At 34.1% G+C, this 17,972-nt stretch overlaps 1 protein-coding gene across 1 annotated transcript in view; it reads left to right on the top strand.

Annotated features, from left to right (window-relative positions):
• LOC145690876 (uncharacterized) overlaps window positions 1–16,406 on the top strand; it is a 47,562-nt gene extending 31,156 nt beyond the window's left edge. Inside the window, exon 2 of the mRNA XM_081766276.1 lies at window positions 13,745–16,406. Within this exon, the coding sequence (XP_081622402.1) occupies window positions 13,745–14,225 (481 nt within the window). The 3' untranslated portion in view covers window positions 14,226–16,406. The remainder of the gene's footprint in view (window positions 1–13,744) is intronic.
• The last annotated feature ends 1,566 nt before the right edge of the window (window positions 16,407–17,972 follow it).

Raw genomic sequence — 17,972 nt, 5'->3', positions numbered from 1 at the left:
TAAATTTACCTACTTCAAAAGTCACTTCCCCTGTCCTCCAAGGTTTTCACCTTATGTTTGATGTAGATGTATTATTGAGTGTAACGGAATAAAATTATGTGGTTTTGAAACTTACAATTTTGAGCGTTTAAACGGTCTGCGAGGATAGTTTGTAATAATACTCCACATACAACTGTGGATCAGCCAGTTAAATAAAAAATTCGCATATGCTATAACGTCCCTATTTTACATTCAGTGCCCCTTATTAATGGTTTTAAGTCCACGCCCCTCACAGCTTCTCATTATGATCCTGGTAGAAATAAGAACACTGTTGATATTAGAAAAATCCAGAGGCCAGACTAATCCAGAGGCATGTGATAACATCAAGTGGTAAAATAGAAAATTAATTTGAAAACTTAGCTCAATAAATAGTAAAGAATATCGCGAAAAGAAAAAAACAACGAAAACAAGAGAAAAAGCATACATTACTTTAGCACAAATTATAAATCTTTATAAACGAAGCCGAAAACTTGTTATAAGCAAAATTAACTTCTCTTGAAATAACCTGAAACAGGTGAACATCACTTCCGTTTTGTTAATGTTCGTTATAATACATGTTTGTAATTCCAGATATTGTTTGGCAATAGACCAAATAGAAAAGAGAAACAAACATAACAAAATGATATTCAGAAGAATGAAAAGAAAGCCAAGAACAAACTTTTAGATGATATCCCTGTTGATTGCCAGCAGTTTCTTCTTGTTTCACTTCCAGTTTACTCGCGCTTTATCCTATCGATTTTAAGACAATACTGATGAGAATTAATCGCGAAGGTTTCACCCAAATAGTAACATCATATTTAACTGAAGACAAAGAAGAGAAAGCAGCTTTTTGATTCACTCCCAGCTCTTTTAGGATTTCCATTTTTGTAAGGTATATGCTATTAGGGTAGTCTTTAAATTCAGAAAATATTTTAGAAAACAGAAGGAAACGAAGGAGAAAGGGATTGAGTTTAAACTTCAGAGACGATGCAATATTCAAAATGCATAATCGTAACCTACACAGTTATAACTAACCAGAAAAGAGAGGCAACGAAAATAGACAATTACAAGGAAGAAAAAGGCATGAGGCAAGTGTCCTAGACAACATTGTAAGTAGTCTACAAAGAAACGGATAATGCAGGCTATAATCTTAAAAGAAAACAATAGTACAAATTAAAGAAATCTAGCTTGTATTCTATGAGCTTTGGGTCATCAGCCAGTTCTAATCGAACAAACGTCAATTTCATTTGTAATGAAAATCTAACTTTAATTTTTAAGGCTTCACTCGTGAACTTCCTCATTTTATATGAAATAACTCAGCGTTTACAGCTTGAAATGCAAAAAAAAAAAAAAAAAAAAAAAAAAATGGACCTGTCCAAAAAGGCAGTATGAAGTATGGGAAAATCTATCAATACACACAAGTACTGACAAAATAATAGAAAACTCATATCTTGGTGGAATTCAAACGAAAATAGTGTGAAAATAATCTTAAAAATTGAGAAAATGTAAATAAAAGAAAGGGAAAAATACGTGGAAACACAAAATATATCAGAAAACTGATACACAAGTAAACTATAAACCATTAGCTTCATAACATTTTCGTCTGTCTTGGTTCGTTGTACTCTCCTGTTTCTGCACTTTCGATTGGATCATAGAATATATTCCCCCGTGTAAGAAATATAATAAAAGTGGAAAATAATTTTTCTTAAAGCAGTTTAAATCTTTGTCTCATAAAAACTTGGACTCAACCATCATCGTGCTCTACTAATGTAAACCTACATTCAAGAATAAAATGCAGCTTATACGGTGCAGTTTTCTATCCTACTAAGAAATTTTGTTCGAAAATCGGGATGTACTTAATAAATTCGTATTTAGGATAATATTCTTAATGTGAACTTTACAACGCTAATTTATAAATAAATAAATAACGCTTCGCTGGCATTTTATGAGTACATATCAGTAACCCACAAAGAAATTTGACCTAACATTGCTCTGAAATGAACTTAATTAATAATGATGATGTCAGCCTACACGAGTTGTATATAGAAGAACGAAAAGTCGTTTGTAAAATACCCTTTCTAAAAGTACAACGAAAACATTATCTGATAAAATGCTGCTGCCCCATAACAGAAATTGAAACTAACGTTACTCAGAAATCGATTTACAGTTATAATGACCACCCCCTTTTAAAGGGAACCCAAAAAGAAGAAGCTGACGTCGGGCACATTTTTTAAATATAATAAGATTCTATTTTGTCAAAAAAGATACTTTGCATATATATTTTGTATTGATAAATCTATTCTTAATCTTCTATCCTAAAGCTGTTCTTAAATTTAAAAAAATACAAAATCCTGCGAGATTTGTATCTATGCCCATTCTCACTTATGTCTAAAATCTAAAAGCAGAATAACAAAATTTACTTCACTCACCTAATAAGAAGGACGTGATCTCAAATTACGTTCTCTCCAGCTAGAAGCAAAGTAACTGGCAATAGCTCTTAAAGTTCCAAACATGTTTCAGATAGAATGGTTGGGAAATTTTTCATGGTTTTTACCTGGGATATTCTTACATTCTTTTATATTCTCAAATAAGATCTCAATTCATTTCACTCGCCTAAAAGAAATCAAACGGTCTCAAATTATACCATCCGCAGAGTAGGAGGCGTTCTGATCACGAAGTTTGAAACAAGTTTAACACTACGATCAAAATTTCTTTGATTGTTTGTCAGCACAGACATTAATACTTCCTTCTTCATAAAAAAAATACTAACGAGTTACTTGCCTCTTCTACCAGGAATAGCAGGATGTCAAATATATACTTCTACGATAGGCTCAGAGCAGCGCTAACAAAAATTCGAATTGGAAACCGATTGAAATAGAACGAATTGGAACTTCCTTTGTAGTTTCAAGCTAGGGATATTCTTACAAATTTCTAAATTGTATAAAGCACAAACTCCTTATTTGTTAAACTTAACTACTAAAAATGAAAAGAAATAAGTTTTTTATTCCGTAACGTTGGTTGTAGAATAGTTGCAAGTAAAAGGTACAAATCCGATTCAAGTTAGGAAAATATTTCCAATCCTTATTCTTCAAATATACTCGAACTTTTGTTTGGGAATAACTGTTTTTCCGCTTCTGAACACAAAGGATATAATATGAATTTGACTTACCCGTAATAAGTGAGGGAAACACATTTGTTACTATGTGATACAATATAAAATATACAATTATGTTCGTAGATAACAGAAACTAAAATTATCCATCTCTTCTACTCTTTACGTACTCTAAATTTTGGCCACTCATTTACGCGCTCTCAGGAACTAACGTGGAAGTGTTTCACTTCAGATCACGTTATCGCTATCCGATGAGTGAAATAATTAGTTATTTTCTACAACCTATTAAAGGATAAGAATATATGGTAAGGTAATATGGTCAACCACTTGCTCTTTCGTTACTTTTTGATTATTGCTAGTGCTCCTATGTTTGTTCTCTCAACATCGAGCTTATCATAACCTGCTCTAATGCTATTCGCAAAAATCTAAATATGTAGCCTACTAAATTTGCAATTCTGCTTTTACGGAAGTTTTCAAACAAGGTCTCTCGTGTGTTACTAGCATCGTGAATCATTCTTCATTTTTGTTTTTTACGCTAAAAGTAAAAAGGGCATGCGAAGATAAATACTACACTCTGAGTACCGAAAAATTGAAGAAATATGTTATACATCACATTCTAAAATACAGGGAGCTGAACTGTTTGAAATAAATATTTAATATATTGAGCGTGTTCATTTAAGTGGCATTTTATTACGTTATGTTCATTCAAATGGGTATCATAAAGACGGTAACAGGATTAAAATTGTACGTCAAATATTATAATCTGAGTGGTCTCTCTTGTTAGAGAAAGGACATTTGGCACACTAGCCCTTTTACTTTTAAATAAGTGTCGCGTGCAGCAGTGTTTTCGGAAAGAAACATTCAAGAAAGAGAAGACGAACAATCTGCATACTATACTTCAGTACAAAAAATTTGACATCAACCTAATCTGGTATTAGCTACAGAAATGGCTGAATCGATTGATATTCAATTGTACATGTCTGCAGTTAGCCAGACATGGAATTCATTTAGAAAACTTTTTTTTTCTTACGTTACTGTCACTAGAATGAAGATCCTACGAGTAAAAGAACAGATTTAAATTTTACGCTAAAAATGGTGAGTGTGTTTTGCTTAGGAGGTTTCTTTACGCTATACCAGTGAGCAAGTGATCTACGACTTACGAGTTGAAAACGGGCAATTTCCGCAGATTCCGCCTTAATATGCATTGATGACTAACAGACAATGTTTTGTATATGGTACCAGATTATATCTGTGTTAATTTTATATTGAAGCACTTCGAAAAGTGTAATCTGAGTTGTGAATAAAACAAGGATTTTTTGTTAATGGTCGTAATATCAAAATTATTAGTGTTTCATGTTTTAAGTGCATGTTTCTTATTTTCGTATTAAACTGAGACATTTATATTTTTGTACTTTGAAATAGTTGCTTTTAACTCATATCAATATGGAGGCTAGTGTTTTAGAACAGTTTCAAGCAATGTTGACAGAGGAATTAGAGAAACAATTAGAAACCATTGCTCAGAAAATGGAATTGCATATTGGACGTCCAGGACAAAAAATAGATGAATCTTTAAATGAATTCCAGCAGTCTGTAACAGAAGCGATTTGGGAGCGTAGGAAATAGCGAATTGAATGCCGAAGCTTTACGTAATAATATCAAAGAAAGCCAATAACTCATTAACTGAGGTACGCTGTGAATTTAGTTAACACTGCCAATCATATTGATTCAATAACTGCCGAGTTTAAAAATAGTGTAGTGGAATGAAAGAAACGTCTCACTGAGAATTGTGAATACATGCGAACGGCACAGGTTGTGTTTTTTCAAGCCACTAAAATACAACTGTGCAAGGAAGTGCAAGGCGAAAAAGAAACCGCAAATATTCTTGAATTCGTGCCGGCCCACGTTGTGGAAGATATGTGCCAAATAAACCAGAAATTTGATTTCAGTCAAGAAAAAAATATGCAGTGTAGAGATAGCGACATAGGAAGAATCGTTATGTGTAACTGTAGACAATTATGTTTCTAATGTAATTGTTTAGCCGGCAAGTGATGCCTATGTTTCACACATGATGAACGGTGGAGCTGAGGTTGCGCGTACCCATCCTCTCGAAGAAGCCAGGGAAGGCTTGAGAATTCAATTGTTGGTTTTGTGTGGTAACGAATTTACAGTGTTGTCGTTTTTGTCTCGCATGCAAATGGTTTTGCGCGACTTAACAAATTCAAATTGGTCTTCGTAGCCGTGTATGTCGAACGTGAGTTGCATTTTAGTGCTGCAAATCCATTCCGACTTCATCAAATTTGAGTATTGTACGAGGAAACGACTTCAAATTCACAGTTTAGAGTGTAGGCGTGCGAAGAAAATTGTGTTTGACGTAGTGAACGTCTCGTACATAATCAATCGGTCGGAAATGTTTACCATAAACAAGGGTAAAAATAACACTTCCAATAAAGCACGATGTCGAAAATATGTTTCCGATATAGAGCCGAAATGTAACACCAAGGTTAAGAAGAAAAATAAGATAGCCAATGATACCCAGTGTAATTTTGGTAATACATCAGTTAACATAAACTCTGTTTGGAGGAGCACTATTAGCAGAATTAAAATGAGCAGACATAGTCATATCAGTACATCAGATTCAACATTTATTAATTTTCAGTTGCCGAAATGTGCGAATTTTCAAGCTAGTACTTCACTATTGCGAAATTGTAAAGAGCGAAAATATAAGTGTAGGGCTACTCAGATGTAGAACAGTTGATTCCTCGTGATGATAACTATATTCGTCGACCTCCGTGTACAGCGTACTCTCAGCGGGCGTGCAGTAGGAAATAAGTTGAGAATAATTGAAAAGTACTTTGGTAAGCGTAATTCGGAACGAACTCAACTTGGTGCAACACCGGATCTGTACTTATTAACACAAATGTGTAATATACCAAACTGCTGGAAAAAGCTTGAAAATTGCTCCTCCATATACGAGCCTTGGTTAATAAAGTTTAAAATTAACATTGTTTTATTTCTTTTAAATTCCAAAAAGTGAGCCTCACGTCGGTGATATCCTATTGTTCCCGAACAAGCGAGCGAACAAATAGATTCAATTGTGAAGAGAACCGCGGCCGCCAGAGGGTTAATGGTCTTTGTTAAGTATCACTGAAGAAATCACTATATTGTGGAACATCCTGTATATAGGTTCAATTCACTGGAAGATCACCATGGAAATCGGTACACTGGTACATCACTGTACATAGTGGATCACTTTTCACTTGTTAACTATAAGGTTATTCAACCTATGTGACGATAAGCCAACTGTTGCTAAAGCCACCTGTTATATTTATGATCCCTCATTTAAGCCAGCATTATACCACCATTAATAAAAATGCTCATATTACTCATTTAAATTTGCAGTTTATAAGTTCTTTTCTTTCATTCACTTATTTATTTATTTATCTATTTATTTTCAACTGTGGGTTTCTCACCATGAATGGATGTATCAATTGATTTTCCAATCTTTTTCACTGAACATGTAACATATTTGAAGTCATAGTAAACACTTGAAACTAAATGAATATACAGGTAGACATTAACACAAAAATACTTAATTACTAAACAATAACAGAAAATGTGTATATTTCGAGAGTGTTGCCTAACAACGGTGTAAACGCTAAAGCCGAAATTCCTAATATGTGTATCTAGTGTAGTGTAATGTGTGTATATGCACCTTTTTTACAACAAACTTATTCAATACCCAAACCTTTTTATTCAAAAATATTTTGTAACATTCAACTACTAAATATAAACACATAATGTAGAATAAAAATCATAATATAAATTAATATATATATATTCATACCCAAAAAACCTTAATAAAGCAAAACAATTTTCAAAACAAGCATTTCGTAAAATAGTTATAACATTACTTGTATACTGATTATTTAAAATACTGTATTACAACTTACTAAGTATCAAAAATTCTAAAGGAATGCAAAAACATTTAAAGTCTCAAGTTTCAATAATCATATTGCTCATACGGCAAGACGAAAGACTCATTAAAATGTTTCAAATAAATTTAGAATCACAGGTCAACTCACAAAACAATTTCTCTTGTCTTGCTGTTATTTAAACACATATATATGAAAACTTACATTTTTTTTTAATTATCAGTAGTACTCGCAAACTTCTATTTTTACCAAATCATCAACTATAACAGGTACATAGCCATCAAGACTAATGCACGGATCTTTACAACATTAGCGAACACGCGATTTTTAGCTGATACAATCATTACTTCTTTTCAACAAACATATTATTGACTACGGCAAAGAAAAACTCTACTAGCACATTTATGGGCATTGATCACAAACACACATCACAAGAGGGATATTCTATCCACCTTCAAAATACTAAAGATGCACAACAAACGGTTCCTACTCATCTATCATTCACAAGCTAGGCATTCGGGAAGCAAGAAGGAGTAACTATCTACTGAGTGAGCCGCCCTCTAATGGCCTTTGGCATCACGTTAAAATACGCATACATTATAACAGTAAATTCATGTAAGGATGCCACTCTAAATCAGACTTGGCATCTTGAAAATAGCCCTAAATCATTTAAAATGCTCAATTGCCATTTAGTAGAACTCAATCGTACACAGCTCTAAAATACTTTATATGCAATCACTTTGTTCGCTTGACGAACGTTATCAATTTTCACATGCCTAGTTGGCTCATGCATTACTCCCTCAACATACCACGAACAACCTGACCTACCCATCACTAGATTCCACAACGAATCAAAAAATTTTCTTATGTCGTTTTTTAAATATCAGAATTCTCAAATTCAATTTAAAATCCGTTACATAGTATTACTGTTGTGTGAATATCATTCGAACCGTAACTAGTGGAAGATTTACGGGGTTTGTAATTTTCAGGCTAAGGCCACCCAAAATTGCATGATTTCTTCTTCTTTTTTTTTTTAAAAAGGAAAATACTTAATTAGACTCAAACAATGACTTTAATATGTTCTTATTGTTTGAATCACTTTTTGGAACTGTTTCTGCGTGAGTCACTTGCTGGAAGTGTTGGTGCCTTTTGAGTGACGTCTTTTTTGAAAGATTGGTGGTAGTTCATATTTTTCTCACTATATGTCTCTGTACAGTCATATGGTAGTTTGTTACTGTAACGTCACATGTTCTTTCTGTTTGTATGCGTGGAATGCGGTGAGCGGGTAATTGAATTTTCGTATCACAGTGACAATCGAGTTAACAAGTGCGATTGAGAAACCGTAACATGAATTTAATACAAAGAATTTGAACTTGTCCTTTTAAATAAGTTTGTATTAGATTCGGATATTAACTCATATCATAACTCATAACTCATATGCTAGGTTGACTAACTTAATACTGTTAGGATCTCTAAACTTTTCGTATATTATTTCAGGATCTGGATATTTTTCTTCTGCCTCATTAAAAGGCTTATATACACTTCTCTTTTGGCATCTGATAGCATAATAAGAGAAAGAATCATTAAGTTTGTTCTTCTTGTATATGATTAGGCAATTATCTTCTGAATCATCGACTGTATATGGTGCTGCTATTTTTTTAAGCACTTGTTCTTAAGACTTAACTTTTCCATCTATATTTCTATATCTTGCATTTGTGTTTGGAGTAATTCGTTGTTAACTCCATATTGCTTAAAGTCTTGGATGAAATAGTCTTCGATAATATCATAACACTTATTGTAAAAATCTTTAGATAACAAAAAGGCAACAGCTAAAAATATTTCTTGTGTACATAAGTTCCTCATATGATTGAGGTTGCTTCTTTGCCTTCTCCTTTTATTAGGTATGTGGAAGAGCAATTCCTATAATTAGAGAGTTGGTTAATTCTAGCTCATAGTATCTTATTAACTCTTGTGACTTTATTTTTTAACCAATTATCAAACCTCTTACCACCATCTTAACACAACTTAGTAGCATTGAAGTATCCTGTACTCTTATCCATAATCAGTTTAAAATCTCCAAAAATAGCATACCAATAATTGTCTTTAATCTGTTCGTAACAAATAACCTTTAAACTATCCATAGTACTCGTATTTATTGTTTAGAAAATATTTTTTAACATTATTTCGTTACCAGCTAGTTGTACTGTATAAGGCGAGTTTTTGAAGTGGCCCGAATTCGGTCCACTTAGTTTGTTATTGTAATATTCTAATATTTCATTTGAACCTTTATTTTCTAACGTTTTTTAAATCTTCTACCTCCCATTGCACACAATTTAGTAGTATTGAAGTAACCGGTAGCGTTAGCAAGAAGTAAAAAAAAAAATAGTCTGGATTGGAGAGAAGTGTCAGGACCAACAAGACATACCCTCTCCATACGTTTCTACAACTAGCTAAATGTTATAACGGAAAGTTTCCCTACAACTAGCTAAATATTATAACGGAAAGTTTCCCTAGAAGTAGTTAAATGTTATAACGGAAAATTTCGAGGCAAATTTTGTGTAGAAAGTATGGATTCTGAACTCACAAGAGCCGTAAGAAAATTTGTTTTTAAGTAATGGTATTGCCGGCTAAGGTACAGAACACGTCGATGATGAGAATGAAAGAAATATTGAAATAAAGAAAGTAAGAGGAATCAGAACACGGAGAAAACCTATACACACGTTGTTTGTTCAGCACAATGCGTACTAGGCGGGAGCTGGGTGGAACAGGTTGTACCATTAAATTTACAACACTTCAATAATAATAATAATAATAATAATAATAATAATAATAATGCTATTAAAAGTTTTATAGTTGCACTAAAGTTTGGCAAAACTTACTTAAACGTAGGGGTTTCGAGGAAGGGGTTCCGTACCTTCATGAGACACCTCTACAGCTACTTTAATTTAAACGAAAGCTTTCTGCTATTATTTCGTGTAGAAAATATTCTACTTTACCTTTTTAGGAAAATAACTGTAATAGAAAGACCTGAATATAATTGAACACTAAAGCTTGTAATAAACTAACGTGTGGAGTTTGCAGATGTAATTATAAAAGCTTTGCTACAAAACATATACACAGACCATAATTCAGTGAGCTCTGAAGTACAAAGTAACAAAATAATATATGATTCAGTCTATATAGCAATTGTTGCTTAAAGAGTGGCATACACTATTTCTAGAATCGAGATAAGACGAGAAATGTTTACGATACTTTTCGTCTCGTCTCGATTCTCATCTCCAAAGCATGACGATAAAGTGAGTTAGCTTTGTCCTGTCTGCAATTAAAATGTTAAGTCTCATCCCGATTTTGTTTGGTTTGTTTTTAGAATCGAGATGAGAAATTCGTCTTTTCATGGGCAACGTTACACAAAACCAATTTCTTTAGGCTAATATCAGGTTTCTGCTTGTAATGGTATGACCTGAGCGATAATAAATTTTTAATTTTTAAATATTTTTCCAGATAATATTTATTATCACAAGTATTATTCCTGAAAATTTGATAGTTCAAGTGTTGAAACAAACGAGTATTTATTTATTTATTTATTTATTTATGACTTCTTTTACGTGGCGAAGTTAAGGCTCTGCAGCCTTCTCCGAGCACTTAACCACGTGCATACATTATATATATTTAAAAAAACACCAATATATAGAAACTATTAAGAATTACAAAAGAAAAGTATTAAGCCACATAAAAAACAATATACTACTTAAGTAAAAAAATGGTTAAGCACTTCAAAAACAAAAATTGAAAAATAATATACAATAGGGGAAACAAAATAACATGGAGAAACCAAAAATTGCGTATTGCATATAGCGGTACTAGAAGTATGAATAAGGTGTACAAATTAACATAGGTTACCTATTGGTTGTGTGTTCATATGTGGGTTATTAATAATCTGGTAAAACGAAGATGCTTCATGTGCTACCAGTGTCCTTATCTTTACTTAAGAGAACGGAATATACACATTTTTTAAATTTGGCAACTGTGGAAACGTTGTGCATTAATTGAGGTAAACTGTTCCAGGGGCGTGTAGTACTTACTGTGAAGGATTTTGAGTATGAATCAGAATTGTGACTGGAGATGGAGAGCAAGAAATTATCTTTTGATCTTGTGCTTCTAGTATGAGAGTCTGATAAATATAAAAATCTACGGGCTAGATACGATGGGTCTGACGTAGTAAGTGTTTTGTACAATAGGGTAATATTATGTAAATTTCTTCTTCCGACTAACGTCAGCCATGACAGTTTTTTTATAAAAAGATGTGAGATGTTCCCTGTACTTTATATTGAAAATAAATCTAATGCAGGCATTTTGCACTCTTTGCAAGCGCTTTGGTTGATTTTCTGTTAGATCAGAATAGACTTAGTCGCAATAGTCAAGATGTGGGAAAACCAGTACCTTGACAAGTTTGATCTTCAAAGATATTGGTAAGAAATTTTTTAGTCGATTTAACGTATGTAGGGCACCAAATGCTCTCTTACAAACTCCATTTATTGGATCTGACCAGGAGAGATTTTGATCTATTATGACTCCCAAATTTTTGGCAGCTGTAGAGAATGGAATAACAGTATTGGACAATATTATATTTGGGAGCTGATAGATATTAATAGAAGAAAGAATTCTTGGGGAGCGAATTAAGATGTACTGCGATTTTGTTGCATTTAATTTTAACCCATGAGCCGTAGACCAGTCGCTGATTCTGTTTAACTCAGTATTTATTTTCTGAATCGCAGTATTAATATCTTGTTGGGGAAAAGAAGCATATAACTGAAAATCGTCAGCGTAAATATGGTATTTACAATAGGTGGGAATTTTTGGGAGATCATTAATGTAAAGGGCAAAGAGTAGGGGACCTAGTACGCTACCCCGCGGCACTCCACTGTTGATACAACGTCATGTCGATCTGTGATCTTGATTGATCACTACTCTTTGTTTACGTTCGTAAAGGTAAGAATGAACCCATTTAACCACTGATTTAGAAAAATTAAACAATAATGATAATTTCTGAAGTAATATGTCAAAATCAATCCTTTGAATCGCCTTACTATACTCACGTAGAGTAAGGAGCGTCCGTTTTCTGTTATTAGTAGCCAATCTTATATCCTCCGTTAAGTTTACTAGTGCAGTGCATGTGCTATGATTACTTCGAAAACCAGATTGAAATGTATCCAATAAATTATTTGTTGTTAGATATTCCCGAATTTGATCATTTACAATATATTCAAAAACTTTTGAAAGCTCGGGAAGGACACTGATAGGACGATAGTCTGCAATATTATCAGCGTTGTTGTTTTTTAGAAGTGGGGGGACCTTAGCGATTTTCCATACTGTGGGAAAAGTACCTGTGGCAAGAGAGTAATTAAAAATGTCAGTGATAGGATTAAGTACATGCGGTAGGATTTTCCTGATCATGGTTATTGAAATATCATCTGTACCAGTGGCTTTAGATTTAATTTTTTGGATCGCTTTTAATATATGTACAGGCTGTACGTGAGAAAACGAAAACAGAGAGTTAATTTCCGAAGCTACAATATTATTCATTGTTTGCAGTTTCATGGATGCTGGTATCATACAGCTTTGACACAAAAAAGTGTTCAATTCATCTGGCGTATAATTAACTGCGTTCTTGGCTATGTTTTTCCCAACACCTAATACTTTAGCCATTTCCGAAGAACTGCTCTATTATTTTGGAATTCGAGTATTTAATAGTCAAAGCGCCGGTTTACTTTCCTTACTTTTTGAGTGCAACGGTTTCTTAATATCCTATTGTTTTCGAATTTTGTATTAGGATTTCTTGTGCTCTCAGTGGAAGGATCACTATTTTGAACATGTCTCCTGTATGCTCTATAAGCTTTATCTCTCCGCGCCATTTACGAACTTAATTCATCGGTTTAGCATGGTGATGGAGGTCGCGAAACACGTTTCTTAAGTACAGGGGCGTGTCTATCATACAAATTTATTATTAAAGAATTATTATAGAAGTATTCAAATATTTGAATGTAATAAAGCGTGTGTTATCGCTGATCAATCGCCATCAACATTCCTAAAGTAAAAAAAAAAAAAAAATTCTCGACGTGTATTCGATCGAAGAACCTCCAGATTACTGGTCAAGCGCCTAGACCACAGAACTACAATTACTACGCTGTAAATGATTCGTCTTTAGTCTGGTTACGTTAAGTTTCTCTGCCTCACCTTGGAAAGTTGTATATTATTTTTTTTTCTTCGTCTCAAAATGTCTTTCGTATTCCTCTTCTGATGATAAAGTGAATGATTTTCGGTAGAGTTTATATTAATAAGTTCAGTTGTTGTTAAAACTTTGGTACGCAAGTTTTCTTTTTTTTTTCACATGAAACTACAGATAAGACAGATTTAATTCTCGTACTGTGCATTTGTTTCAAAGCAGCCACGGTATAAATGATGGCTCAATTTGATATAGTGAAACAAACTACAGCCTCTTATTTTGCGAATAGAAAGATATGGAAACTACTCAGTGGTACTCCATTTCATATTTGTACAATATTTCAAGTAATAAAACAAATTGAGTGTAATTTTATCATCAAATATAGAGAATGATTACTTTTTGGTTGCTACTTAATCATTATCTACATTCACATTTCCTTGTTTGCTGAATTTGTTACAGGCGCGATAACGTATTACCTTTCCACGGAGAAGACGATACGTGTATTACTTTAAAGGAAGCAATTTCTCATTCAGATGAGGAATCTCATACTTCGATGCAGTTTGGCAAGGGGTTTCATCCATCGCTTTTGTCAAAGCATATTCTAGCTCAGGAGAGTGAAAAGCGTCATACCTACCGAAAGAGAGAAAAACACCTTAGTCAAATTTCAACTTTGTCAAGCAATAACTTAGTGCATACAGGTGAAAAATCCCTCATCTGCGGAGTATGTGCAATGGAATTTAGTTTATGTTCATGTTTGGCTACGCACATGTTAAATCGTTCAAGAGCAACGTTACACACATGCCAAGAGTGTGGTAATGTATTTAATCAACGGTCAACTTTGGCGACACACATGTTAATCCACTCAGGAGAAAAAGATAGCATATGCCAAGAGTGTGGTTTGTCATTTACTCGACGTTCAAGTTTGGCTACACACATTTGAATCCACACAGCAGCAAAAGATTACACATGCCAAGAGTGTGGTAAGGTATTTAGTCTACGTTTATATTTGGCTAGACACATGTTAATCCACACAGGAGAAAAACGTCACACATGCCAAGAGTGTCGGCAGGCATTTAATCAACAATCAATTTTGGCTAACCACATGTTAATCCACACAGGAGAAAAACGTCACACATGCCAAGAGTGTGGTAAGGCTTTTAAACGACGTTCAAATTTGACTAGACACACGTTAATCCACACAGGTGAAAAAAATCACTTATGCCAAGAGTGTGGTAAGGCATTTAATGAACGTTCAAATTTGGCTAAACACCTGTTAATCCACACAGGAGAAAAAGTTACACGTGCCAAGAATGTGGTAAAGGATTTAGTCTACGCTACGATTTGGCTGCACACATGTTAAAGCACAAAGGAGAAAAACCTTACTCGTGCCAAGAGTGTGGTAAAAGATTTAGGTTACGTTCATATTTGGCTACACACATGTTAATCCACACAGGTGAAAAACATCACACCTGCCAAGAGTGTGGTAAGTCATTTAATCGACGTTCAATTTTGGCTAACCACATGTTAATCCACACAGGAGAAAAACGTCACACATGCCAAGAGTGTGGTAAGGCTTTTAAACGACGTTCAACTTTGACTAGACACACGTTAATCCACACAGGTGAAAAAAAATCACTTATGCCAAGAGTGTGGTAAGGCATTTAATGAACGTTCAAATTTGGCTAAACACCTGTTAATCCACACAGGAGAAAAAAGTTACACGTGCCAAGAATGTGGTAAAGGATTTAGTCTACGTTCACATTTGGGTACACACATGTTAATCCACACAGGAGAAAAACGTCACACATTCTAAGAGTGTGGTTACAAATTTTGACTACGTTCACATTTGGCTACACATGTTAATCCACAAAAGATATAAAGCTCTTTTGCCAAAGTGTGGTAAAGCTTTTATATGACGTTCAGAGTCGGCTACAAACATGTTAATCCACACCCGAGCCAAATTCTCACACGTGCCAAGACCCTGGAATGGAATTTATTCAACGTCCATACTTGCTAAGCCACACAGGACGAAAATCAAACACACAAATAAATATTCAAAACGATTTAGTCTAGTGCTCAATCCTTGCAAGGCATTTCAATACACAAGTGACAAACAAGAGAGATGCATAAAACGTAGCCTGGCATTTACTAAAAATTTACATATAGCAAGTTAAATGTTAATCCACACACAACAAGAATCTTACACGCGCGGAGAGTGTAGAAATACATTTACTGGCAGTTCCCGTTTGGCAAATCGCATGGTAAAACACATAGTTCAATTACCACAGATACGAGAAGGAAGTTCAATAGGATTTTGTTTAGAATCAGTTTGGCAAGACACGTAACTAGACATGACATATAGAAAAGAATTTGCCGCTCTCACAAGTTAAGTTTTGGCAGAACTATTATGTGCACGATAAATACACTGCTAAAGAGGACTACAACATAATTAAACATTAAAGGAAGCAGACCACATTAATCCCTTCAAATGTACGTGTCCTTTGGAATGGAATGTTAGTTGTGAAGGACAAATTAAATCCGTATTTTGGGGGCAGATGTTACGGGAAATTAGTTCCGCATCTACTCTACGAATGGCTCTTCTGCTTTTCCGCCACAGCGATTGCTGCATAGTGTAAAGGTGGCTGACGCCGACGAAGATTCAAGTGACGATTTCACAAAGGAACATTTATCTAGAGATTAAAATTCCAAATATAGTCCGTGAGAGTTCTCGTATGTAAGGGAGTTAAGGGCAACAAGTTTAAGTGACATCTATAGTGAGGGTGCACCTTCCTCATCAGCTACAAGTGTAGATCCAACGGAGAAACATGTCAATTCGAACACTAGGACTTTCCGGACCATCTGCATTTTAGTTGCATTTTGCTGGCCGACACATAGTTGCGCAGGTCCATTTTCACCGCATATATTTATATTTCCCGTTTCCACGACATTCTTTCATGTTCTTTGATAGAAACTTTTAGGCAAATAGAAGATAAGCGATCATAAAGTCAAGTCTTTGTCCCTTCCACATGGGTTAAACTGATCAGATAAACTTTACGTTAAAATCGTATTAAGGTTGTATGTTTAAAAAAATGAGTCACTAATTATATTGAACACGATTGCATTCCAGTTGTTGTCGTTGATTTCAATTGATTTCCAGTTGATTTCAAAGCGTGATTAATAGCATTTTTTTCCAAAGTGTTAATAACTTTACCGGAATTCGTGGTGTTTGTTCGAAAAGAGAGTCTGTATCAAAATTTCGACACCAATATCTTCTACTCTTTTTCGCCCACAGTCGTTCCTCAAGCGCGGGATGATGATATAAAGTGAATCTGCATGTGGGTTGTTAAAAATGAAGTTCGAAGCTATGTTTCGTATTCCTTACTTATTCACTTGTATACTTAGAAGTTTTTGAGTATACTGACTTACCAACTTTTCACTCGTTTTATAAGAAAAGTTGTTAAATCAGGTTTTAAACTTTATTCAAAAACGTTCTGTTTACCTTATACAAATCTGGTACTGTAAGACAACGTGACACCTGTCAAAACGAACCAGCATACAAAATTTTACAACATTGTATTATTATATCGGTATTTCAACACATTTCTATAAAATTTAAAGCGTGATCCTGTAAAATCAACCAATAATGAGTTAGAAACTTCTGATTTGAGCGCGTCATATAGTTTGCGTTCAAGCTTGGCAAGACAAATTTTAATATCCACAAGTGGAAAACTTCACATATACGAAGAGTTTGGAATAGTACTTGGTCTATACTCAAGTTTGGCAGGACATTTCAATACACAGATGAAACTCTCGCACTCATGACAACACACAAGCGAAAAGAAGATTTATATGGAGCTCACGTTCTACAATGCACATGTTAAAACGCACAGGAGAAAACATTTTATTAAATACTAAGGAAAAAACTAAATCGTTCTACGTGTGCAGAAAGCGCTTAATTAAAGTTTATATTTCCCAACAGATATATAAATACAGATGGGGATGAACTGCTCATGTCAAGACTATGAAGAACGGTATAATCGAAGTTCAATTTTGGGGAAACATGCTATCTCATACAAGTAAAAGATGGCTGTGCATAATTGTGAAAAGCGTTTACATAAAGTCCATATTTTGTTAGTGGAAAGACATTGTAAGATATGTGAAACTAGTTAGTAAAAAATCATGTTTGTACATAAAAAGTATATTCAATTTACACACGTGATAAAATACACAAATGCGAAACATCTTAGTAGTCAAAAGTGCGATAAAATTCCTTCAATATTACGTATCAATCTCACGTACTACTAATTCACGTTTCCGCTCGCGACGACGACAATTCGGCCGTGATTGATTATTCACATTTTTCAGCATTGTGCATGATGCAAAAAGTATATTTTGGAGCATTTAAATTTAGTAAATTAACACAAATCATTGTTGACCAAAAGTATAAGTTTAATTTAACTACAACACAGCTAAATATGAGTGGAAACACTGAACAAAACACAAAATAACAGATTCGAACCAAACCAATATCCATGTCACTGAGCTTGTTCTTATAATGCTGATATTTATTGCAGAGAGCAGTAATGATTGAGTGCTTTTTGCATATGTTTTTCCACAATATGTAGACTCAAGGCGGATTCAAAGTTAATCAACATCCACTTCACTGCTCTCTTTCTGAGATTGCTGG

The sequence above is a fragment of the Thermobia domestica genome, chromosome 7 (assembly GCF_964235325.1).
Source record: "Thermobia domestica chromosome 7, izTheDome1.hap1.1, whole genome shotgun sequence".
Lineage (NCBI taxonomy): Eukaryota > Metazoa > Arthropoda > Insecta > Zygentoma > Lepismatidae > Thermobia > Thermobia domestica.
Note: the sequence above shows the minus strand (reverse complement) of the source record. Positions and strands in the feature narration are given on the sequence as shown.